The sequence below is a fragment of the Danio aesculapii genome, chromosome 16 (genome assembly GCF_903798145.1).
Source record: "Danio aesculapii chromosome 16, fDanAes4.1, whole genome shotgun sequence".
In the NCBI taxonomy this organism is placed as follows: Eukaryota; Metazoa; Chordata; class Actinopteri; order Cypriniformes; family Danionidae; genus Danio; species Danio aesculapii.
In genome coordinates this window covers 10,144,986-10,170,863 of record NC_079450.1, presented here as the reverse complement: position 1 = coordinate 10,170,863, position 25,878 = coordinate 10,144,986, and the positions used below count along the sequence as shown (strand labels likewise).

The 25,878-nt window shown below is 37.4% G+C and overlaps 2 protein-coding genes and 2 long non-coding RNA genes across 4 annotated transcripts in view; 2 read left to right on the top strand and 2 right to left on the bottom strand.

Annotated features, from left to right (window-relative positions):
• Positions 1-9,856, bottom strand: part of LOC130243995 (uncharacterized) — a 47,008-nt gene extending 37,152 nt beyond the window's left edge. The window contains exon 1 of the long non-coding RNA XR_008839180.1: positions 9,223-9,856. This is a non-coding gene — a long non-coding RNA (uncharacterized LOC130243995). The remainder of the gene's footprint in view (positions 1-9,222) is intronic.
• A 271-nt stretch (positions 9,857-10,127) lies between these two features.
• On the top strand, positions 10,128-17,378 carry LOC130243985 (protein rapunzel). Its single transcript, XM_056476310.1, has 2 exons — positions 10,128-10,180; positions 13,412-17,378. Exon 2 carries the CDS (start codon positions 13,449-13,451, stop codon positions 14,121-14,123), a length of 675 nt encoding a protein of 224 aa, XP_056332285.1. The 5' UTR covers positions 10,128-10,180; positions 13,412-13,448; the 3' UTR covers positions 14,124-17,378.
• Positions 17,080-20,016, bottom strand: LOC130243996 (uncharacterized). The gene is made up of 3 exons (XR_008839182.1): positions 19,730-20,016; positions 18,562-18,630; positions 17,080-17,175 (listed from the first exon to the last, which is right to left on the bottom strand). It is a non-coding gene; the product is annotated as an uncharacterized LOC130243996 (long non-coding RNA).
• On the top strand, positions 19,993-24,562 carry LOC130243972 (protein rapunzel-like). Its single transcript, XM_056476294.1, has 2 exons — positions 19,993-20,129; positions 23,160-24,562. Exon 2 carries the CDS (start codon positions 23,162-23,164, stop codon positions 24,341-24,343), a length of 1,182 nt encoding a protein of 393 aa, XP_056332269.1. The 5' UTR covers positions 19,993-20,129; positions 23,160-23,161; the 3' UTR covers positions 24,344-24,562.
• The last annotated feature ends 1,316 nt before the right edge of the window (positions 24,563-25,878 follow it).

The following is a 25,878-nucleotide window of genomic DNA, read 5'->3' as shown; positions in this document are numbered from 1 at the left end:
CAGCTCGTTTCAGCAGTAATATTGTAAAGGCAGCAGTTTTTAGATTGCAAACCTGACTGGACTATTTCCAGAATAAATATATCGCAATATACACTCTCAAAGAATACCAACAAATAATAACTTGACTTCTAGTTGATCATTTGGAAAAGTGGCAGAAGATAGATTTTTCTGATGAATCATCTGTTGAACTGCATTATAAATACTGCAGAAGACCTACTGGAACCAGCATGGACCCAAGATTCTCACAGAAATCAGTCAAGTTTGATGAAAAAAAAATCCTGGTTTGGGAATACATTTAGTATGGTGGCGTGTGAGAGATCTGCATGGTGGATGGCAACATCAACAGCCTGAGGCATCAAGACATTTGTGCTGCCCATTACTTTACAAACCACAGGAGAGAGGAAACTCTTCAGCAGGATAGCGCTCCTTCTCATACTTCAGCCTCCACATCAAAGTTCCAGAGAGCAAAGAAGGTCAAGGTGCTATTGGCCAGCCCAGTCACCAGAAATGAACATTATTGAGCATGTCTGGGGTAAGATGAAAGAAGGAGGCATTGAAGATGAATCCAAATAATCTTGATAATCTCTGGGAGTCCTGCAGGAAAGCTTTCTTTGCCATTCCAGATGACTTTATTAAGTGATTTGAGTCATCGAAGAGATGTATGGATGCAGTCCTCCAAGCTCATGGGAGTCAGACACAATATTCATTCTTTTTCCACTGCACCATGACTTTATATTCTATACTGTACATTATTTCTGTTCAGTGACAAGACTTTAGTCTAAGCAAAGTCAGACCTTACTGTCATAATGAAATCATTAAAAATCAAGACATGATAATATTTTATTTTGGTAAAATAAGCGTAATCTAGAGGCGTTTGACTTTCATATAAGCCACTTCTGATTCCAAATGATCAACTAGAAGTCAAGTTATTATTTCTTGTTCCTAAAACTTGGATAGGCAACAAGACTTTTGTCAGGTAGTGTACAGTGGGTACGGAAAGTATTCAGACCCCCTTAAATTTTTCACTCTTTGTAATAATCGCAGCCATTTGCAAAAATCATTTAAGCTCATTTTTTCCTCATTAATGTACACACAGCACCCCATATTGACAGATAAACACAGAATTGTTGACATTTTGATTTATTCAAAAAGAAAAACTTAAATATTCATTCATTCAGTCATTCAACTTTATTTATAAAGCACTTTGCAACCACCGAAAAGCAGACCAAAGTCCTGAACAGTAAAATGAAAATTAAAACACTAACCACACGTAACACAGTTTACAACACAAGTAGTAAAACAAATGCAGGCGTAAGGTATCAGGTGACAAAGGCCTAGGAGAAACGTTTGGTTTTGAGGTGTGATTTGAACAGAGACAGCGAAGGGGCCTCCCTGATGTAAGGAGGTAGGGCATTCCATAACTTGGGGGCAGCCACCGCAAATGGTCACCTCTAAGCTTATGTGAGGTTTTTGGGACTCTAAGAAGCAGCTGATCTGCTGATCTAAGAGCACGCGACGGTATATAGGGGTGTAACAGTTCAGATATGAAGTGTGGGGCTGAACCATTTAAGGATCTAAAGACAAACAAAAGAATTTTAAAATGAATTCTATATTGTACAGGTAACCAGTGAGGTGTGGATAAAATCAGGGTGATATGATCAAACTTACGACTCCCTGTTAAAAGACGGGCCACAGAAGACCCACTTCCTGATGTAGATCCTGATGTAGAGCGAGTTACAATAATCCAGTCGGGTGTTAACAAAGGGATGGATTACAGTTTCAAATAGTTGTCTCGACAAAAATGTCACAAATATCACAAGTATCAGACCCTTTGCTCTGCATTAAGTAGAAGCACTCTTTTGACAGAATAAAGTCATGAGTCTTATTTGGAAACCTGGATTTTCACACATGGATTTGGCAATCCTCTCCAGTTCTGTCAGGTTGGATGGTAAATGTTTGTGGACAGCCATTTTTAAGTCTCTCCACACATGCTCAATTACGCTAAATGATTTTAGCAGCGGCTGCAATATAACAAAGAGTGAAAAATTGAAGGGGGTCTGAACATTTTCCGTACTCACTGTACATAACAAAAACAATGCAGTAGCATGATATTCAGGTCTGCACTGGAATAAAGCAAATAAATGGTGAAAAATCTACTTTACAAGCTGTTTGAGATCTGCTTCCTGAGGCAGTCGAGGACGGTGATTGCTGACAGGCACGTGGGAACGGTGGGCGGGGAGGACTAGCCTTAAAGGCCCAGTACAAAAAAAAACAGCAACAACTTTTTTCCAGCTATAATATAGACACTTCAAACAGCTATAATAGATAATCTGATGGGTGTTTTGAGCTGAAACTTTACAGACACATTCTGGGGACACAAAAGACTTATATTAAATATGAAAAAACGGGTAAACTAGGTGCCCTTTAAAAGCAACACTCAGACCCTTCAACAAGCCAACTATTTGTTTGACTGGTTATAAGCATGCCATGCAAAAATAACAGAAAATGAGCCTTTCTGAGGGTTTTCAAGAAGCAATGTTTCAGATTCTTGGTTTTTATTCTTAGATTATACTATAAAGTTCTGTTCAAACCAACCAATGATAACTCCAATTAAAAAAGATGTAACGGTGGCTCAGTGGTTAGCACTGTTGCCTCACAGCAAGAAGGTCGCTAGTTCAAGTCACGGCTGGGATTTCTGTGTGGAGTTTGCATGTTCTCCCCGTGTTGGCGTGAGTTTCCTCTGAGTGCTCCGGTTTCCTCCACAGTCCAAAGACATGTGCTGTAGGAGAATTGGATGAACAAAATTTGCCCTAGTGTATAAGTGTGCATGTGAGAGCGTATGGGTGTTTCCCAGTACTGGGTTGCAACTGGAAGGGCATCCGCTGCATAAAATATATGCCGGAATAGTTGGCAGTTCATCCCACTGTCGCGACCCCAAAGTTTGCTTAAATTCATCCATTTAAATTTTTGTAACCACTTACTGTACCTTTAAAAAAATTATGTAAATGAATCACTGAATCATATTTTTCAGTGCATAAAGTCCGACAGCACAGAAGAGATCTGGAAAGCGCTGTTGTTCTGTTAATCAGAGTATTGTGGTGTCGTGGCTTTGGCCACTGAGGTTTCAGCTATCATTATAAAAGCATCAAAACTGCACGCTTGGGTGAAATGGACTGTGATCCATATTCAGCCTCCAACAAGCCACTGAACATTCGCCTGCTTCCTGTGATCTAGACGTCTATTGATCTCTGCAGACTCAGTGATGGACTTAATGTGCGGAGCCATGGCTTAGTACTGGGATTAGACTGACCAGAAACAGCAGTCAACATACTGTACAGTAAAGGAGAATGGACATCTTTAAAGTACATATTAAATCAACACTAGCCATATGATTTTGTTAGCCCATTGCTAGTTTTCAGGTGAACAATTCATCTGTGCAAGTCATTAAGAAAAAAAGAATTGTAAGCCCTTGAAATGTAAAAATACTGTAAATTTGTTTACAGTTAAATTCTCAAATTACATCTGTATGAGGTTTTGGGCGTGGCTAACATACTTAACCACGCCCCTCCAACTGTCAATTTGACAACAAATAGAAATAACTCTCTCGAAAAGAAGGTTGCTGGTTTGAGCCCCAGCTGGGTCAGTTGGCATTTCTCTGTGGAGTTTGCATGTTCTTTCCAAGTTTGCAAGGGGTTTCCTCTGGGTGCTCCGGTTTCCCCCACAGACATGCGCTATAGGTGAATTGAATAAACTAAATTGGCCGTAGTGTATGAGTGTGAATGAGTGTGTATGGATGTTTCCCAGTACTGGGTTGCAGCTGAAATGGCATCCGCTGTGTAAAACATATGCTGGAATAGTTGGGGGTTCATTCGACTGTGGGGACCCCTGATGAATAAGGGAACTAAGCCAAAGGAAAATTAATGAATGAACTCTCCCAAAACCCCTTTTCCCAATCTTACTGAATGAAATGCCTACTTTACTACATCCAATCAGCTCGCAGTAGAAAAAAACAAGCCACGCCCACTGTTTGCTCTATTAATATTCTGTTTCTCTAGGAACTGCATCACAATATAAAAAAAGGGTCGCAGCTTTCAGTTCATGCTGACTTTAAAGGAGTTATTTTCTAAAATACATTGAAGACTAAAAATGCCATATAAAACAAATGTGGATGTAGGTTTTACTAGTTGGTGCTGGCTAGACATTCACTGTAAAAAAATAAAATAAAAAGTTGACTCAACACAGCTTTTTTGAGTTGACTCAACTTTTAAACTAAGTACTTTAGTTGGCTTGATTTGTCATCTCAAAAAAGCTGTGCTGCAAGGTGCCTTACAATTTTAAGTTAAGTTTTTTTTCATTCATTCATTTTCTTTTCGACTTAGTCCCTTTATTAATCAGGAGTCCCACAGCGGAATGAACCACCAACTTATCCAGCATATGTTTTACGAAGTGGATTCCCAACACTGGGAAACACCCACACACTTTTGCACTCACACTCATACACTACGGCCAATTTAGCCTACCCAATTCACCTATACCGCATGTCTCTGGACTTGTGGGGGAAACCGGAGCATGCGAAGGAAACCCACGTTAACGTGAGGAGCCGAGGCTCGAACCAGCGAACTTTTTGCTGTGAGGCGATCGTGCTACCCACTGCGCCACCGTGACGCCATAAGTTTGTTTTTTGTTGTAAGTTCATTTAACTTGACATATTTTGATTAACGCAAATATTTAAAGGGATACTTCACTCAAAATGAAAATGTACACTTAATTTACTCACCCTCGTGTCATTCACTGCAAAAAAAGATGTTTTCTTAGAGTTTTTTTCTTGTCTCGAGTCCAAATATATAGAATTTATTAAAACAAGAAGCATTTTCAAAATCTTGTCTTGTTTTCAGAAATAACAAATCAACAAAATAATATAATCTTAAAACAAAATAATCTACCAATGGTGTTAGCAAAATAAACTTATTTCAAAGCAAAAACGAGCTTATTTTACTGACCCCATTGGTATATTATTTTGCTTGTTTTTAAGACAAACTCACTTAATTTTGGTAAATTATTTCTGAAAACCTACGTTTATATACAATATACACAAATATACATTTACAAATAGTTTTTACTTGTTTAGAAAATGCTTCTTCATTTAAGAATTGTTAGATATTTGGACTAGAATCAAGACAAAAACTCTAAGAAAAGCATTTGTTGCCGTGTTGAAGATGTAGATGATTTTGTTTCTTCAGTAAAATTAACATTAAAGAGGATTTTTAGTTGAATCTGTGTTTAGTTGAATTTTTAGATGAAAAATAAAGTCATACTTTACAAACAATCCAAATCATTAGCCATGGTTCCTGGTGTAGACTAAAGCTAATGATATTATAAATAATGTTTAATTTCACAGACCACCTGCTTTGCTTCATAACACCACAGTTTGTCATCAGGAGCCATGGGATTCACTGTAAAAAGTGATTAGTTACTTAAAGTGAGTAAACCAATTGCCTTAAAAGCAACAAGTTGACTTTACTTACAAATAATGTAAGTAAACCCATTGTAACTTGAAACTGTTAAGTTGACTTAACTTTTTTTTTGCAGTTATGTAATTTTACTCACTTTTTAAATACAGTTAACTAATCGCATTTTACAGTGTTGATTTGGAGCAAAGAGCTTAGAATGACCAACAGGCGACACTCAATAGAACGTTCCATTGCAACAGCAGCGCCCAGCAAGAGCCCCGGATTCCGCCATTTTGGAGTGAAAGCGATCGGCTGTCCATTGGATCTTATGGCTGTCGCGATGGCAAGCAGCTGCTTTGTTAATTATCTATTTATTTAGAAAGCAAAATAAAGCTGAGATACAACCTGTAAGACGACAATACAACACTTACTATCACAATCATCAGCACTTTTATTAGTTTACTTTACAGACTTATAATATGCTGTTGTTCTATTGGAGTTTTCATTTTAAAATGGCCGCCGCAGCTCTTTATTTCTAATGGGAAAAAAAGTCACCTACATCTTCACTGGCTTGATTGTAAGTAAATTAACAGTAAATTTTGATTTATGAGTGAACTACTCCTTTAAAGCTGGTGCTTTAAGTTCTGGTGAATCTTCTACTCCCAAAACCAACCCCATGCTACTACAAAACAAGAACTGGCATGTCATTCATTCATTCATTCATTTTCTCTTGTTTATCAGGGATATCACTATTTCAGCATATGTTTTACACAGCGGATGCCCTTTCAGCTGCAACCCAGTATTGGGAAACATCCATACACTCTTGCATTCATACACACACTCATACACAACAGCCAATTTTAGTATATTCAATTTACCTGTAGCACATGTGTTTAGATTGTGGGGGAAACCCACGCCAACACGGGGAACTCCACACAGAAATGCCAACTGATTCAGCAAGGACTTGAACCAGCGACCTTTTTGCTTTAAGGTGACAGTGCTAACCACCCTGAAATGTTATGTTAATAATTAAACAAATCAACAGATATCAAATAAGCTCATCTGTGTGTTTGGTAACAGAAAAAAACTGGAAATCCTCAAAATCTAAAATGGCTTATTTTCACAGAGTCCAAAACATGCTGATCACCGTCAGTGGCATGATTTCATTTCATAAGTGAATCTCAGACACAGTTTTTTTTTCAAATTAAGCTAGTATAAGTGAACGGAACCATTATTTCTGAGACAATACTCTAACATTTACCTGTGGAAGTTTTTTCATTTACAATATGCTTTCAAAAGTAACTTTACCTATGTAGAAATCATAGTAAATGAAGCGGCTACTTTGATATTTCAAATAACGTCAAATAATTTCAGATAAAAGCATTTCAAAATAAAAAAATAGGTGAAATAATGTTCCACTGTAATTCAGTGTATAAAAGATTTTTGCACACATTAAACAAATACTATGAAATATATATTAAAAAAATAAGTGATCAAACTAAATTTTATTATATTTAAATTTATCAAATCCTTGGTGATAAATGGGTAAAAGCTAGTGTTTATAAAGATCTCAAATGACAATTAGAATTTGGGGTATTAAATGGATAGTTCTTGTGAGTTTTTTTATTCTGTTAAACACAAAATAAGATATTTTGAAGAATGTTATAAACCTGCTGTAATCATTTACTTCCATAGTAGAAAAAACAAATATTATGAATATAACAAATATAAATACTGATTTTACAACTTTTCTCAGTTGCTTTGGCTCCATTCTTGATTGAATTTTATTTTATTTTTTAAAACAATAAGTTTAGATCTCTGAACAATTAGCTTATTGTTCACTTCAGAGCAGCATTTATTATTGATTTAAGCAAATTGCAAATGCCTTGGCGCATGAGTGCTAACAGTAAGTACAATTTTCTGAAGTTTGGACAAAAGCTAATTGCATGTGGCTTGTTGATCAAAACTGATGAGTCAATTCTCAAACTTGTCACAACTTCTCAATCATTACTCATCATGTAAGCCAAACTCAAAACTGTTTATTCACTTTTCAAACATTTGTACACACGTTTATACCATAAATATCTGATATTGACGTTGTTTGTAATGTCTGCTAAATTGGTAAGTGACCTCTAGTTGCAATACAATGTGCGCTATCTATTTATCATTCACGAGTTCACACTTACAATAGTTTCAGAATAAAGCGTATTTGGCGTGCTGTCCGGGGAGAGGGCTCTGAGCTCGGGGAAGACACCCAAACTCGAGTTATTCCTCTTATCAGGAAACAGAGAGGAATAGGGATTCGAGCGAAGTATCTAGCCCGGCCCCAGAACGCTCCCCCCGGGATTGTAATGCTTAAGAGGTGAGGTGACGGGGTGGTGGAGGGATGCTAAAGTCGTAAGATGCTGCAGGTAAGACAGCTTTGGTATATATAGGGGTTTGGTCAAGAACTGATTGGATAATAGAATAATTGTCAATGACGTATTTGATACTGAAACTTCTGCGGGTGCTCCTCCTGAAATTTGTTTATTAAACATCACTAGGTGGTACCAAACTATATACAAACTCTCTCTCTCTCTAACTCCAGATAGACGGACGGATGGACGGACGGACAGACGGAGAGACAGACAGACAGACAGACAGACAGACAGACAGACAGACAGACAGACAGACAGACAGACAGACAGACAGACAGACAGACAGACAGACAGACAGACAGACAGACAGACAGACAGACAGACAGACAGACAGACAGACAGACAGACAGACAGACAGACAGACAGACAGACAGACAGATAGATAGATAGATAGATAGATAGATAGATAGATAGATAGATAGATAGATAGATAGATAGATAGATAGATAGATAGATAGATAGATAGACCACAGCAAAATCAGTACATTCACAATCCTGAACTGCAGGAAGAGCAATTGGAAAAAGTGTAATCTCTGACAAGACCAATTAAAGCGACAGGATGTCCACCAAGCATAATTTTTTCATGGATGATATTTTGTAGTGTTTTTTGTGTGTGTATTTGTGCTCCCATAAGAAATATGAAATATACAATACAGTAATTGAACAAGCAAGATTCCACTTTGTATACAATACATTTGTACACAATTAAATTTACTGTACAAATACAAATGTCCATTTATTTGTTTTTTCTATGTACTATTCACTCTTCTCAACAAATATGAGATTTTTATAAACCTTAATTTTCATGGTTGACTGTCATGGTAAATAAAACAACTAATCATTTTGACCAGCGAGGCTCACACAATGACAAATACACTTAATGTGGCTTTGGCCAAATTACTGACACGATAACTAGGTTTTGAAGCCTGAATGAAATGTTTTGATTGAGTAACTACATTTTGCAGACATGCAATAAAATTCTGAAATTCCAGCAAACAGTTTTGAGATTTGCACTCTCAGTTTAGAGAACGTTAAGTCTTGAAAAATGTGCCAAAGCAATTGAGAAAAACTGTAATAGTTACCAGCTTCCAGTATCTTCGAAATATCCCTTTTAATGTCAAATATATGCTTTAATATGTTAAGTATATAGCATATATTGTTACACTGAAGGACATTTTTGTCAGTGTCTTTTGCAAAAAGTGAAAAATAAATTAAAATGATACTGGACATAGAAAGCTGTATCACACATTTTTGTCCTGATGCTTGAAAACCTCTTATTATTATAGATACACAGCATATTACTCATATTCTTATTACTCATTCCTTCAAATTAGGTATTAAACTAAACCTCTTACCCCTTCAATCCTTGTCTGTTTCCTTTGCCTCATCCAGTCATAAGATCTGCCTCCACTTTGGGCCGCCAGTGTTCTTGTGATGCCATCAATTTTCGGACGGCTGTCACTCAGTGATTATTATTATTAATGTGAAGAGAACATTCTTTAACAAAAAGAGCAGAAAATCAAGAGACTTCTTACACGGTTAAGATAAAAAGCAAAATGTCTGTCCCTTAAGCAGTCTGTGTCATAGTGTGAGCAACCACTTCCTCATTATGTTTTAGAGCACAAGGAGGAAAACAGGAACTTTATGTACGTTATAGGATCTGAGTATGTTGAAGTACTCAAACTTTACAGGAAACACTGGCCTTTGTGCATACAATACCCTCAGTAGTGCTCTGTGATGTCTTAACAAGCAGGTCGTCATGCTTTCATGCAGGTCACATGACACACCTGGAGTCCTAGAGCAACAAGACAGATAGACAGGCAGTTAGTGTGATTTCACCATCTATGTTGATCCTGATGCAACATTGCAATCATCCAATCAGATTCAAGAGATATGTTTATGGATTATGTTGTTAAATTTAGGCTTATATTGTTTTCCAACTATTAATCCCCTCTGATTTTGGCGACAGCCAGATAGACGGATGGATGGATGGACGGATGGACAGACACATAGATAGATAGATAGATAGATAGATAGATAGATAGATAGATAGATAGATAGATAGATAGATAGATAGATAGATAGATAGATAGATAGATAGATAGATAGATAGATAGATAGATAGATAGATAGATAGATAGATAGATAGATAGATAGAACCTTCTATAGTTATGATATTTCATTCAGCAGGGTACTGAAGGATAATGGTACGGTCCATCTGTTCACCCCTCCACACTGAGCTCATGTGAAACTGTCCATCCTGCAGTGACTGCTGGGAAGAGGTGCAGTCGAGGGAGGGAGCAATCTAAAGAGGTAAGAACAGCAATATTGCACACCAGCAACCTGATTGTGTTATTAAGGTTTATATGAAAGTGTGTAGAGATTATTTTGATATTGTTTGTTTAAGTTTGAAAACGGCAGGAAGGGGAAATGATGCTTTGCACAAACAAGGAAATACAAAGCAGCAGCTAGGGGGAGCTATAACAGGGCAGACAGCAGCTGAAACCATACAAATTACTCACACCTCATGGTATAACACATCTTATTCTGTTGTGTTATGCTTGATCTTGAGCTGTAAATCTTGTCTTGATCCCAGAGCTACAAATGCAAACAATATAGTTCTCTGTAAAATACAATCATTGCATTAGAAAAATGTACCCAAAACACTAGAGATAATCAAACAAAAATATTAATTCCAGAATTATTTCTTACTGAATAGTGTTAAAATCTGCACAATTTTCTACCTGTGGAACACAAAAATAATTTTTGAGTTTCTATAAGATAACATCACACAGTGAGCACATCCATTCACCAAACAAAGTGTTAATATATAGGAAGTCCATTCAATAATGAAAGAATTTACTGTTGTTACAAAGCCCTGAATAATCCATCCTAATAAACCACTGATTCAAACAGTTGGTTAAAAAACCAAGTTAACAAGTCTTTGAATCTGTCACTGAAATATTTAGTCAAATTGTTTGTTCAGTCATTATGAATAACATACATTTTTCATTCAATTCAGTCAAATCATGGTTTAAAATAACCTCACGAACTTATTTTCAGGAATGAAATTAATATGATTGTCCTAATTATTCTGACGTTTCATTAAAAAAAGCTTATTGTCCAAATATAAAACAAGTGTCTACTTCAAATGAATCACTGATCCAATTAAAACAATTCATTTAAATACACCTATTCACCAAAGAGCATAATAGTTCATAATAGCTCATAAATGATAATTCATAAAGGATGGAAGCCGTAGCAGCTTAATTTAAGTAAAAAGTTTTTAAACGTCATACAAAAAGAAAAAAGCATTTAAAATGGTTATTTATGTAGTGACTTTTGTAAACAAAAACACAGATAAAAAAATGCGCTTTGTAAATATTGTGCAATAATAGAAGTATTTTAAAGTTGGAGTGAATGGAAAGTTGCTGAGACTTTTATTTCAGTATGTTGAACTACTTCCAACTGAAACAAAGTATTAAGTAGCGGGCAGGGCTTTCTTTTGAGCATCATTCCCTCATAGCAAACTAACAGTAAAAGGGGTGTGGCTAAGAATATTGTGGCTGAAGCTGTCAAACGGATATAAATCAGTGAATATCTTCCACTCATTAATTAAAGGTGCAGTAGGTGATTGTCTTCAGAAGCATTTTTTGTTGTGCTGGTTGAAAGTCTCTTCACATTCTGATAGTAAAGATGAAAGTAAATGATCTAAATGTCTTTATATGTGTTTTTGTATTCTGGGTAAGGCATAAGAGTAAAAAATGTTCATCCAATTAAATAAAGTCGGGCCGATAATTTCATAAGGAACTTTTTACAGCATCGATAATGTAGATTTTTATTTAGTTTAACAACAAAACATCATTAAATAGCGGTTTTCCGCCTAGCCTGCTTTACTGAGGTGAAGTTGCTTTTATATATCACATTGGTTCATTTTTGAACAATGACAACCTGTGATCCTTATATTGTTTATCATGCTACTTTCAATATTTGGTCTGAAATAGCATGTCAGTATGGCAGACATCCCAACTCCCAACTCTTTGCAAATGCATAGAGACTCCTGGATGCCCGCAAACGAATGAGAACCTCCTGGGACTACACCCCCCCACCCCACCCCACCCCACCCCACCCCACCCCACCCCGTTATGAATTAATTAATTCATTCATTACGAATTAATTATTTGTAGCCTTCCGTTTCAACTACCTGACCTGCATGGTCTTTGTTTTACCTGTAACCAAATCATAAATAAATAAAGTTACACACAAATTACCACCTGTCAATCCCGTTTTCCACAGGACTCTGGCATGAATAGACAGAGTGATCTGTGTCGTTATAATGGCATTGACAAACTTAGCTGGTAAAGGTGCACAACCAACAGGAACCAACCAACAGTATCTGAGGTTTTCACTAAAATGACTAAGTACAAGCGTGAAAGCGAAAGATTAAAGCAGTGTACTGAAGCTGTGACATGTTACCTGATGGATTCAAAAAACAGAAGAGTCGATAGATAGAGACAAGATTAATTAAATATCACGTTTAACAACTATAGTGAGACGCGATCCAGCAGTACATCCTTGATAAACTGTCCCACGTGCTTTCTGGAGCTCAGACGAGTGCATGACAGTGTGTGTGGCTGTGTCTGTGTGTGTGTGTGTGTGTGTGTGTGTGTGTGTGTGTGTGTGTGGTCACGTGATGTCCGTTTTCAGTGGATGGAGAGCTGGTCAGTAATGCTAGATTAAACACCAGAGTAGATGAGGATCATTTTCGTTCTAAAATGCCATTTTAAAACTAAGACGTATTAGTGTAGATGGGGCCTCAGTGTGTATTTTTCGCGAGCAGGCTTGCGACGGGGGCGGGGCGGAGGATCGGCGATGCCAGCTCAGCATCGTGATGTCAATCGACCATCGGCGATGAACGATGGCATCGTCTATCGACCCAACCCTATCGCTCTCCCCTGCCTTTGTCTCCCCAACTTCAGCCACGTCACGTAGATGATTCAGCAATCACATAGATGATTTTCAGCCAAATCATCTATGTCTCCCCCGGAATTTACTTTTCCCAAGCTGGGATGTCTAGTATGGCTTAGTAATAAGTGTAATTCCTGCACCGTGTCGTCCAATCGCTTTAGGACAAAGCGCGTGAGAGATTGAGACCAGCGATCCTATTATGCATGAAATATTGCACATCATGACAAGTTTTGCTAACTACACAATTGAAAATGTGCTAGATATAACACAGTTTTTCATTCAGAATTGTAGTATTATAACGTACTATAGAGTTTCCTAACGAATTACATGATCTAGTGGGTCTCTGTCATCGTTACTGTTCGTGTTCGTGATTTCAGGAGGCGTGGCTTTGGAAGGCAAGGTGTGTTTCAAAGGTATTATGTTAACCGGTTAGCATTTAGGCAGATCACCTACTGCACCTTCAAGTTGTTAACCTAAATAATAACAATGTGCGCTAGCAAAATAAAATCTTACATTTGGATTACACTAACAGATGACACATTGTAATTATTGTTTTATGGTCAATTTCTCCTTCAGGTAAACATCACAGGAAACCCCTCTTCCTCCTGAAGCAATGGCTGAAAATGAGATCTCAGAAGACACTGACAAGCTGAAGCGTGGTCTGGTCAAGGTTCTAGAATGTGTGGCCACCATCTCCTCAGCAGCAGCGGTGGTCAATCCCATCTTCGGCGTAGCTGGATCTCTCCTTCATGTAGTTTTGCACCACGTGGACGATGAAGATATTCAGAAACTGAAGCGAGAATTCGGCAGCGTCAGTCGAGCTCTGGATGAAATTTCGCAGCAGAACCAGAATGTGTTGCTTCAGATCAGGAAGGAGACGGTGGACGGTCTTTACTGTCGCGTAGAAGAAAACATTCGCAATCAGTTTGCCAAATTTATGGACACCGTGGAGGCGTCGGCAGCACACGAACAGCGGAGGAAGGAGTTTGAAATGAGCTTTGTGATCAATCAGTGTGACCAGAACCTGCACACTCTTTATGGTGGAGTAATGGGCGAATCCAAGATCTTCTGTCAGCCTATATTAGAGGTGTACATGAAGCATTCGCAGGGTGATCGGCGCATCATGGAAAACCTCTGCACTCGGCTCTCATATCTGTTCTGCATTGGCCTCATTGCTCTGATGGGCTACGCTGGCATCGTCGGAGATGATGAGGAAGCTCTGCGCATCGAGTGGGAGGAGAAAATGAAAGATGTGGCCAAGAAAATGACAGAAGTGTTGAATAGTTAAGAGCGATTTAACTCCATTTGACGTTTAAGACGTTTTTCTTGTCTTTTTATCCCATGTATTTTTATATGGGTGCACTGTAAAAAATATATATATAAGTCAACAAATATGTTATGTTATGCTTATCTTTAGCTTATTTTTGTAAGTTAACCAGGATTCAACTAAATTCTTTAACTTAATATTTTTAATCAGTTACTAGAAGTTCATCTGATTCAACAAAAAAATTGAGGCGGCAAGATATTTTACAATGTGTGTTTCAATCAGATTCTAGTTCCCACTAGACATCCACTTATTTTTATGTCCATATTGGAATATTGCATAAAAATACTTAATCCTTGTGTACTGTTCAAATTTACTAGCCTTTCGTTATGTTCGGGGCTGTTTTTGCCCCATTGACTTTTATTATAATGACATTTTTTGATCGCAAAGCCATGACACCATGTAATCATGCATTCTTAATTCTTGGTGGTTTCCCTGTTAGGAAGAGGTCAAATGTGTCGTTTTTACTGTCGATCATCAGTTGGCAGCATTAACCATTTGGATAGGCCTGTGCAAAATAGTTTCTGGCTTTTATATGGATTTCTAAGGAGTAAAACAGCAGATTATAGTGTAAAAGAAACCCTACATGAATAGACTTACTATGTTTACTATGTTCTGAGAGCTGAGCTGCTTTTTTAGATTTTCTCAGACATAAAGATACACACCGCAGCAAAGCGATCATTTGAATGGATGAAGATGTCGGGCTCATGGAAAAGAAAACTTGATGAAGAGAATAGACAGTTCGGTGTTGAATAGACAGATAAGTATGTGTTTAATTTGCCTCAAGCCAGCACAAAGCCATTCTGCTTGATTTGTAATAAGACAATGTCAAATAAAACTATGAAACGAAACACAGACATTTTGAATGGAAGTATTCACAAAATACAGATATAAGGACTACAACACCTAAAGAATTCATTACACATCTTTTGTATTTTCATCTTTTTTTGGAGAGGGGTCTGGATGCAGATCTGATGCAGTTGCAATCTGAGCTGCATGCAATGCTTTTGAATGCCCACATCTAACCCTACCCCTAACGTCACTAGCTCCATTGAGTGTATTGTGTCTGACATTGCATCTCCGAGATATGCAATCTCAGCTTGCATCATCATGGCTGCATCCTGATACAACTGTATTGGCCTTCCTTTTGCTGTGTTTTGTACAAAAATGCACTTATATTAGTGGTTTTGCCACATTTGCATTGTATTTAATGTTTTTTGAATGCAATTGCCACTTTATTTAAAGAAAAATAAATAGTGTTGACTTGTGATGCATGTTATGGATGTTTATTAAAAACAAGTTATGTAATATAAAATGTTCCAGACCTTTGACCTTAATAAAAATTCAGATTTGGACCCTTAATAATGTAGACATTGAGAACCACTGCTCTATATAGAAGGCAGACACTGAGCTTTTGTTTGTGCTGCAACTAATGATCAACAATAAAACTAACTAATTTTACCTTTTCCCTACAGGAATAAAGCAGCAACAATCAAGAATGCAGGATTATATGCTGTCATGGCTTTGCAATCAAAAAATGTCATTGTAATGAAAGTCAATGAGGCAAAAACAGCCACTAACATAAGGAAAGGGTAGTTAATTTGCCCAGAGTGTATTGTTGAATTTTTAATTAGAATTTCAAAGCATTTTCACAAAATAAGTGTCAAAATAAGATTAGTCAGCAAAAATCATTCCATTTGCTGAAAGTTGTGGCCAAATTAAGACTCAAAATCACCCCAGAGTGGATGAAAACATCCCCAACAGCACACAAGGGTTAATGGAAAAGCCATGTTGCGCATACATTTTGAAAATGTACATTAAAAAAACGTATGCACACAACTAAGATAAACTTTTTATCCGATAAGAATAAATGAGCATAAACTTTGATGAAAAATACTGAATAATTTCCAACATGTGCATCAAAAACTTCACGTGATTTTGTTTTAACAGATGCATGAATATAAATTTTGATTAAAAAATTTAGTTTGAAGGGATGGCTTTAATGGACAAACCAGTGGACCGATGACATTGTAAAATATCTGAAATATTGTTTTGGTCTTTCTAAAATCCCTCAGCCAAAGTCTGTCATCAAAGTGGTTCTGTAATATTAACCTCCAGAACTGTCTTGACCGTCTGCTCTCCCAAAGATCGTATCTTGTCTACAAAAGCCACCACATCTCCATGCATTTGTCTTCTGAGGTGCAAGTAATTCATGATATAATAACAAAAGGCTCAGTGGCTTCTCCATCCACTGCAAATTCCATTTCTTTTTATAATTTTTTTTATATTTGATGCCAGTTTATCAGCAATTGATGATTTTGTTCTCTTTGACCCATTGGATTGAAACTGTGCTTTAATCACAAATGTTTTATGCAATATTCCAGCTTTACGCATAAGTTTGATTCATATCTTTGGATGGAAATGTAGCTAATGTTATAACAACAAAAGAGCTGAGATTTGCATCCATTGTTTATGTTATTTGTACTACATTATAGATTAAAAGGGCGTCACGGTGGCGCAGTGGGTAGCACAATCGCCTCACAGCCTCACAAGAAGGTCGCTGGTTCGAGCGTCGGCTGGGTCAGTTTGCATTTCTGTGTGGAGTTTGCGTGTTCTCCCGGTGTTCGCGTAGGTTTCCTCCGGGTGCTCCGGTTTCCCCAACAAGTCCAAAGACATGCGGTACAGGTGAATTGGGTAAGCTAAATTGTCTGTAGTGTATGTGTGTGAATGAGTGTGGATGGATGTTTCCTAGTGATGGGTTGCAGCTGGAAGGGAATCCACTGCGTAAAACATATGCTTGATAAGTTGGCGGTTCATTCCGCTGTGGTGACCCCTGATTAATAAAGGGACTAAGCTGAAAAGAAAATGAATATAGACTGAAGGCACAGTTGACAGTAAAATGTAAATGTAATCTTTACTCACCCCAAACAACTGGTTCCAAACATTTATGAGTTTCTTTATTCAGTTTTTGAAGATTTTATTTTGTAGAAAGCTGAAAATCTGTAACCTCTGACTTCTGTAATAGATAAAAAAAACATACTATACTCATATCCATAAATGAATTAACCCATTCCTAATGTATTCCTGCTTATACTTGAACTCTGAAACAAAAGCTTCATCAAACTGTCATTATACCACATGTACTCAGACTGATTTAAATGTAAATTTAATGCCATAAAATGTTACAAATATCATATTCTGTGACTTAAAGAGCTTTAATCCTCTATGTAGAAAGTATTTCTATTGTTATATTCTTTTGCCATTGTGTCATGTACTGTTGTGAATATAAAGCTATGAGAAACACACACACACAAACACTTTTTCTTGTCATTTCAAGCAGTGTTGAGAAATACGGTCTAATTTCAAATCACAGTCTTTTGAGATAAAATACTCTTAATTAGCAGCTTACAGTTACACATTACATGGTAAGTCCACTTTAATTGCACAGCATAATGAAATGCAATAACATAAAAATATTAAACTGCCAAAACAAACATCTTTTTGAATTAAAAATAGAGGTAAAATGGATATATATTTACTTATTATTACTTTTAAAATGTTTTATAATTCATGTTATTACTTATGTAAATTATAAATGATTCATAATTAATAGACAATGTGATTGTGCCAAGCTTTTTATTGGATGCACAATTTCAAACTAACATCTATTTGACAATTTTTGTCTATTACGTTCTAGGAAGTGACAATTTGGCGACAACATATTTTTAATTAGCTGGTGATGTACCTTACATAAATGTATGATAGATAAACACACTGACTCAGATATAATAAAGCTCCACTAAAAAAAATGGATTTTAATATTTTAAATATAAAGTACAGATATGTGTGTACTTAGTTAAGGTACGCACAAACAGATTTATTTATGGTCTTGATAAAATTTCATTTGTCAAACATGTTTTTTCCTCATCCTGACACTAGATGTCCTAAACACAACAAGCAGATGGAAATTTACCTCCTATTACCTTTGTTTCTCTATGGAAGAACAAAAAAGGGGGGTTTTCATAGTGATGCTGAACAAGATCTTACATTTCCTTCAAAGAACAAGTGAGTATATTTTAAAAATATATGTTAAAGATCCTTTATGGAACAATCAATACCAATAAAGAACCATTATTATTAAGAGTGTAAGTGCATCTTAGGCTCTTAAGACTGATATCATATTTGTATTGCTGCATTAGCCATAGTTATCCAACAAGCCATTATTATACAATATATTGACTAAAGTGGCCACAAGCTATAGGTCAATAAAATGGTACCTAAAGAAAATTAATATATAAATAATAATTTAATCAATTAAATACCCATGTAAGTCAACACTAGACAAAAAGACTTTGTTGGGAAGAAAAACAATCAGTTTAAGAAATTAAAAGTTTTGCTTTACCAGATGTGATTTTCTCTTGACTCTTCGGCCAAATCCAGACCCTGGCTGTCAGAGAGCCCGCATATGTTACTATAAGAAAAGAGAAAATTTTAGAAGAAGGTTGAAGAGAATGTACCTTGTCTAAGCCATATGATAATAATACATTACATTTATTGTCAGTGCATATTCCAAGTACCAATGATCAAGCCAGTGTTGGTAAGGCCATACATCTAAAACATCAAGTCAAAACTCCAATGTTTTCTGTTAAACACCAAGTTTAAAACAGCTTAAATATGTTTTTTTTATATATATATATATATATATATATATATTAATAATAATGATATTTTCCAGTTCTGTGTTGCGGCTATAGTTGGCGGTTCATTCCGCTGTGGCAACCTCTGATAAATCAGAGTGAATGAATGCATGATAATAATAATAATAGTAATAATAATCATTTCTGTTCTTAAAACAAAAATGTCACTCTCATCACATAAAAATAATATGTGATGTATATATTAAAATTGCTACTGGCAAAGTAAACAAAATAAAATAAAATCACTTCGAAATGTGTCTCTGAAAATAATTACATAATGAAGATGGTGCTGTGTGCACTGTAATTTTATACAGTCCTAGAATTTTCTATAAAACTATTTCGTGAACAATTTTATGAATGATTTTGTTTTAATACCAATAACTGGCGTCCTTAAAATGGCCGCAAACAAAAGGCATTAAATTAAACTGTGTTGCAGCCTTTCACCTTTTTAATCAGTATTTCACATTTCAAACAAAATTATATTTTCAAATCAGTGACAATAAAAATGTTGACATTTCTAGCAGCAACATGATTATTTAGGGCAATTATGGTGGAAACGTCAAAAAAAATCTCTAAAAATGTTATTTTAACAAAACTTAAAAATATTTATGAAGGACAAAGTGTCACAGCTAGTCTAATAATTACATGGTAAATAGTAAATAATAAACAACCATTATTAACTTGTATAGTACAATAAAAATGAATAACATTTTCATTCAAATGTTTAATTGCGAAAAGATCATTTGATGTCCTTTATTAAGGACAAGACACTCGAATATCGTTCTGTGTGTCAAACATAACGAAATTAGACACCGCATAATAGTATAAAATATGCAGTATGTAATATAAACTCTAAAATATTATATGAAATACCTTCACTGAAATCCAAAATCCCAAATCTGCGCACGTTCATGTTAATCCAGCAGCGCGTAAGATATTGCGCACGACGCAAAAAAAAACTGCAATTAAACCGATTCGTGAAAAAATTGATCTCCGAGCCGAACATCACAGACTATAAACAAACTATAAAAATAAAACACTGCAGTCAAACATGAAGCATTGATCCGTCAGTTACCAACAGCTTTCCAAAACCACTCCAAACCAGTGCGCGCAACTCTCTTCGTGTCTATCTCTCTCACGCGCGCGCACGCTTGCACATCTTTTCCACACTCACACGGCAAATGATCACGAATCACGACATTTTGCTTTGAAGTCGAACCTGAACCCGGAGGGATCATTTGGCAACTTGGAGGAGCTCTTCATCCTGAGAGACGTGAGAAAAACATTTAAAATATGTTTTGCAAGAGATGATGATGATCTTGATGTGATGTCAAGGATGCGCATAATTAGGACACATGAGGCAGACTGCATTACAGACTGAGCTTTAGAGAGATGAGCAAGGTGTGTCCTGAATTCTGGATCTACAAATATCACATAAAAGATTATTTATGCATCATTTTTATCAATTTGATGCATGGTTGATCATTAAAAGACACACCATTCAGGGTGCATGGTTTATTCAGGATTGATATCTTGAATCGTGAACTGTATATATACAGTGTGGGATGTGTATGTATACTGTATACAGTATATTTGCACAAAATGTCATTACTCATCATTTTTGATTGTCCTCTGTGTATGTCATTGTATTATGATAGTAAATATGTGCAGATTTACCTTCTATTGCAATGAACAGATACAAAATTCTCTCAAAATGCATCATATGGCTCATTTAATTACAAAATGTAATAGTTAATGCAGTATGAGTCCATTTTGCCGTTTTATATGTCTTCTGATGCCTGTCTAATCATTTAATCTGTACAAGAAAACTGCACAGAACATTTGTCCTGACCCCTTATTATGCTGTCCATTTTTGTTTACTGTATTTGAACATAAAACAAACAAAAAATAACTTACCTGATTCAGTGGACTGTGAAATAAAAAGATCACAATTTTCATGCATAATGCAGATCAGTTATGAAAACGAGTGGCTTATATTGGGAAACTTTGTGTAAAAAAAGGTACTGGCAATTTTGTTTTCCAATGCTGCAGTTTTACAGCACAGTTGTAATTGTTCATTTACAGTGCACTTGTCAATTTTATAGTATTACTTGCAACCAAAAAATGCCAGTAATAATGTAAAATATTCAGCATTTTTTACAGTGTAGTGTAAACTGTATATGCACCTGACAGACCCCCTTGTTTTTCGTGATTTTACAATCGCTGAATCCAATGCAAAATCAACAAGAAGTCGAAATTTTTTGCGATCCTGCAAAATTCTTAATTTAAATGCAAAACATATTGCAAAAAATGTAAATAATCTCATAAAACATCTAATTCATTCATTTATTCATCTGGGGTCACCACAGCGGAATGAACCGCCAACTTATCCAGCATATGATTTACGCAGCGGATGTCCTTCCAGCCGCAACCCATCACTCGGAAACCTATACACACTCATTTGCACACATACACTACGTACAATTTAGCCTAGCCAATTCACCTGTAATGCATGTCTTTGGACTGTGGGGCGAAACCGGAGCACCCGGAGGAAACCCACACGAACGCAGGGAGAACATGCAAATTCCACACAGAATCGCCAACTGACCTAGCCGAGGCTCGAACCAGCGACCTTCTTGCTGTGAGGGGACAGCACTACCTACTGCGCCACTGCATTGCCCAACATCCAATTCCAAACCATATAATTAAAATTATATTTATTTCAGTTTGCAACTAATTGTTTTACATGACTTATAGACGTTGCATACCCAGCTCATGTGATGTATTTGAGTGTCTCTCGAAAAATGACGTCATATCTGCACCCTGAGTAAGCAGACGTGGATGAAGCATGAATGATTTATATGTGAAGTCAATGCAATGAAGGGATTAGACATCCTCTGGTGGAAATTGGGCGTTTTGTGCGTTTGACGCACTTCAGACAGCAAAAGAAAGAGGGAGAAAACATCTAACAAGCGGAACAATGGAACAGACAGAAAAGCAAGCCGTTTACAATGATGGATATTGGTTCAAGGATGACGGCCGCTGAACATGACCGAATTGAAGGACATTGTTTGTGCTTTACATGTATGGCTGGTATTATGATGTGCATCAAATCAATAAATGATTTTGCTTAACTCTTTTCCTTCAGTTAACGAGAGAAAACGCTTTCCTGACATTGACAATTTTTACGGAAATCTGTGTTATATATATAAAAATCACCCAAAAAAGTGTGTGTGTGTGTGTGTGTGTGTGTGAATGTGAGAGTATATGGCTGTTTCCCAGTACTGGGTTGCGGCTGGAAGGGCTTCCATTGTATAAAACATATAGTTGGGGGTTCATTACGCTGTGGCGACCTCTGATAAATAAGGGACTAAGCTGAAGGAAAATGAATGAATGAATGAATGAATGAATGAATGAATGATTGTCAATGATGAATTAGCCTTATCAAAACATCTATGCATGCTGCTCCTGAAATTTGTTTATCAAGCATCTCTTATGCAAATATCTTTTGCAGGGGTCCCCAAACTCATTCTGGAGGGCTGGTGTCCTGCATACTGTAGTTTAGCTCCAATTTGCTTCAACACACCTGACTGGAAGTTTCTAATATACCTAGAAAGAGCTTGATTAGCTGGTTCAAGTGTTGTTTAATTGGGGTTAGAACTAAAATATGTAAGACACCAGCTCTCCAGGACAGAGTTTGGCCAGCCCTGATCTATTGCTTAAATCAGGAGTGCCCAATTCTGTTCTTGGAGATCTACCTTCCTACAGAGTTCAGCTGCAACCTTGATGAAACGCACCTGTCTTTAATTACCATGTGCACCTTCAGATCCTACTTAAGCTGTGGTCACACTCGAGTTTGAGCTTGCGAAATTCTGTCATACGGCACTGTGAAAAGGGGCGGGATTAAACAAGATGATTAGACATTTAAAAAGTCAGCGATTGCTCCATATTTTAAATTCCTGTCCGGAGAGGTGATGTTTTGATTCTCGATTGGTCTCACGCAGTCAGTTGATGCAATTTTGCAGGTCAGAGTTCACCAAGCTTGAACTTTCCAACACAGCGATCTGCGAAACTTGACGCACGACCTTGCGTTTCCGGTCTGATGCATTCACGTGCGTATGAATGGAAGTCTATGAGGAGAAAAGATCAGTGCGACCGCAGCTTTAGTCGGTTTAGTTGTTTTTGGTCAAGGTTAGATCTGAACTCTGCAGGAAGGTAGATCTCCAGGAACAGGATTGGGCACCCCTGGCTTAAATCATACACAAATATGTCTTAAAAGTATTTTGTGATTATGATTTTTCAGAAATGTCCAGTCCACTAGAGCGGGTTGTTGCTCAAAAGAAGGAGGCGATTGAAGCAGTGATGGAGATGTTTGAGAGAGGAGCCGAGGTGTTGGCCAGCGCTGTTGGAGGACTGAGTCCACTTTTTGAAGCTGCAGCTCCCGTCCTCAAACTCGTCCTCAATAATGTAGAAAGCAAGGAGGTCATATATGTCAAAGATCAGTTTCTAGTCGTGAGGAGCAAACTAGACGTCCTCTCATGTCAGCTGCAGGACATTGACTCTGAGATAAGGAGGAGACGCCTGGACACTCAGTTCTTCTCTGTGGAGGAAAATCTGCGCAACCAGTTTAGAAAATACATTGACATTCTGGAGGCCAAACCGGAGTATAAGGAGGTCAAAAAACGCTTGTTTTTAGAGCATTTTTTCATAACGGGTGGAGAGAAGAATCTGTGTGTGCTTTACGATGCTGTGATGGGGAACAGCACATTTGGGGAGCCAATCCTGGAGGTTGTGGAGCAATACGAGGCCAGAAACAGAAGAGTCCTGGAAGATTTCTGCGTCCGGCTGAAGCAGCTGCTCTGTCTGGGAATAATCGCTCTGCTGGGATATTGTTTCCTCACTCAGGGAGAAGAAGCAGAGCAGGAGAAGATCCAAGAGTGGAGCACCAAGATCCAGGAGATCGAGACCAAAATGAAGGAAAGCATTGAGAAATGTGTGCAATCATTCCCGGAGCAAGCTGAACTAGACATCAAGAGGCTCCTGAAGGAAAAAGAGGAAGCAAACCTTCAGGAAACGGCAAGAGAACTGCTGGACTTCCTGGTCAAGAAGTTCGACTGGGTTTGCTGGTCCATCAGAGTCATCAGCAACATGGGCAAAATTAGCAACTTGAGAGCCGGACAGAACTTTCAGTGTGTGTCTGGACAGAAATATTTAGACGTTTCTCAAGTAAACGACACACACCTGGTGGTCTCGTACTGCAGTGACCCTCAGCCGGTGCCCAATGAGAGCATCAAACAGATGATGGAGGGTCCTGCCAGGAAAGGAGACGCTAAAGCTGTGGTGGAGCTACTGGAGAAGCAGTTAGCAGGGTTTCTGGTTCACGCCGTCAGTCGACACAAGGAGAGCTTCACTCTGTCCAGCTTTCCAGAAGAATGTCACTACTGGGAGAAACATAAGAACGTCAATGTGTGCGTGCATTCAGAGTAGATGTAACTCATATACAGTATCTAACACTTATTTGAAATGCAGTACACAAATACAGTACAGTTTCACAGATACACTTTTACTTTATTCTTGATTGAAGATGTAGCTACTGCCTATCCAAATAAAACTGTAAATGTTGATGTTAATAATTTGTTAAGCTCTATAAAATAAATACATAAAGCAGCTGTATGTGGAATTTAGAAAGCCTTAATGTTTGTGACACCAGTGGCCATTCACTGAACTGTACACAGCAACTTAATCTAGAATAGGCATTGGAAATAAATACCTTATCCAACATTTTTGTGAAATGTAAAACACGTCGCTCCGCATATGTTTCACTGCATGTTTCAGATGACAAGTCCATTAGAGGGTGCTGTCTACATTTATTCTGAAATGCAGTTTGTTGAACTGTGGCTGCATCCGAAATCGCCAACTACTCAGTAGGTACTACATTTGAATCTGAATTTACTATTCGACCATTAGAAGAGTACGCTCGTATGAATGGAGATTGGATGTATACAACCGTCACTTTGTCATTATCATGTGACCTACGCCTGTCAGTTGCGTCGCTTCACTCCCATTCATGAATTCTCTCGAGTATCATCATAAGATGATAAGCATAGCGTCCATCGGATGCACACTTCAGAATCTTGGCGGAAGTAGTAGGTCATCCGGGTATTTCGGTATTTCTCGCATACAGTTTTTCGAATACTATGAATTCGGACATACTACTCAGCTCACATACTGTTTTTAGTGTACTATATAGTATGGAAGTATGCAATTTCGGATGCATGTTTCAGATACATTCCTTCTTTTACACATCCACAAAAAGGCATGGCTTTTCATACAGATCACTTTGCAAACTCCTGACCCTTCCCTTCCCTTCCCTAATAGTGTTTTCAAAAAAGCAAAGATAGAAGAAATGTGCTCTGCAACCACATAGATTTACCTTGATTTTACATTACTTTTATGTCTTTTGTGGAAGTGTGCTTCACCAGACTTAAACCTGGGCAATGTTTAAAAGTGAAAATTGAGTTACCAAGTAAACTGACCATGCTAGAAAGGTTGTCCTTATAGAGATAGACTGGTGAGGCAAACATTCATTCATTTTCCTTCAGCTAAAGGCCGGCTCACACTGCGATTTTTTTATAATGCTGAACGATTGTAGCATGTCAGACTGCATGAACATGGCACCCATGTCACACTGTAAGCACTCAGCTGTCATAATGTCAAACTGAAGGACAATGAAAACGCGCAAAACACAGAAGAAAACTCGACGTTTGACGTCATCCACCCTTGAAACTTTCACTATCCCTCATTTTGAAATGATTCCTCATAGCAAACGTAAACAATCTGTAGCGGCAATTTTGCACACGTGTCTCAATAATAAAACCAGGGAGAATTTTGCCATCTCCCAGCGGTCATTTGAATTGTCTCATGGATTGCGTCATCAGATTTGGCGCTCCTATTGGTTCTTAGATTGAGCCCCAACCCAGTACTGGGAAACACACACACACACTATGGCCAATTTAGTTTAT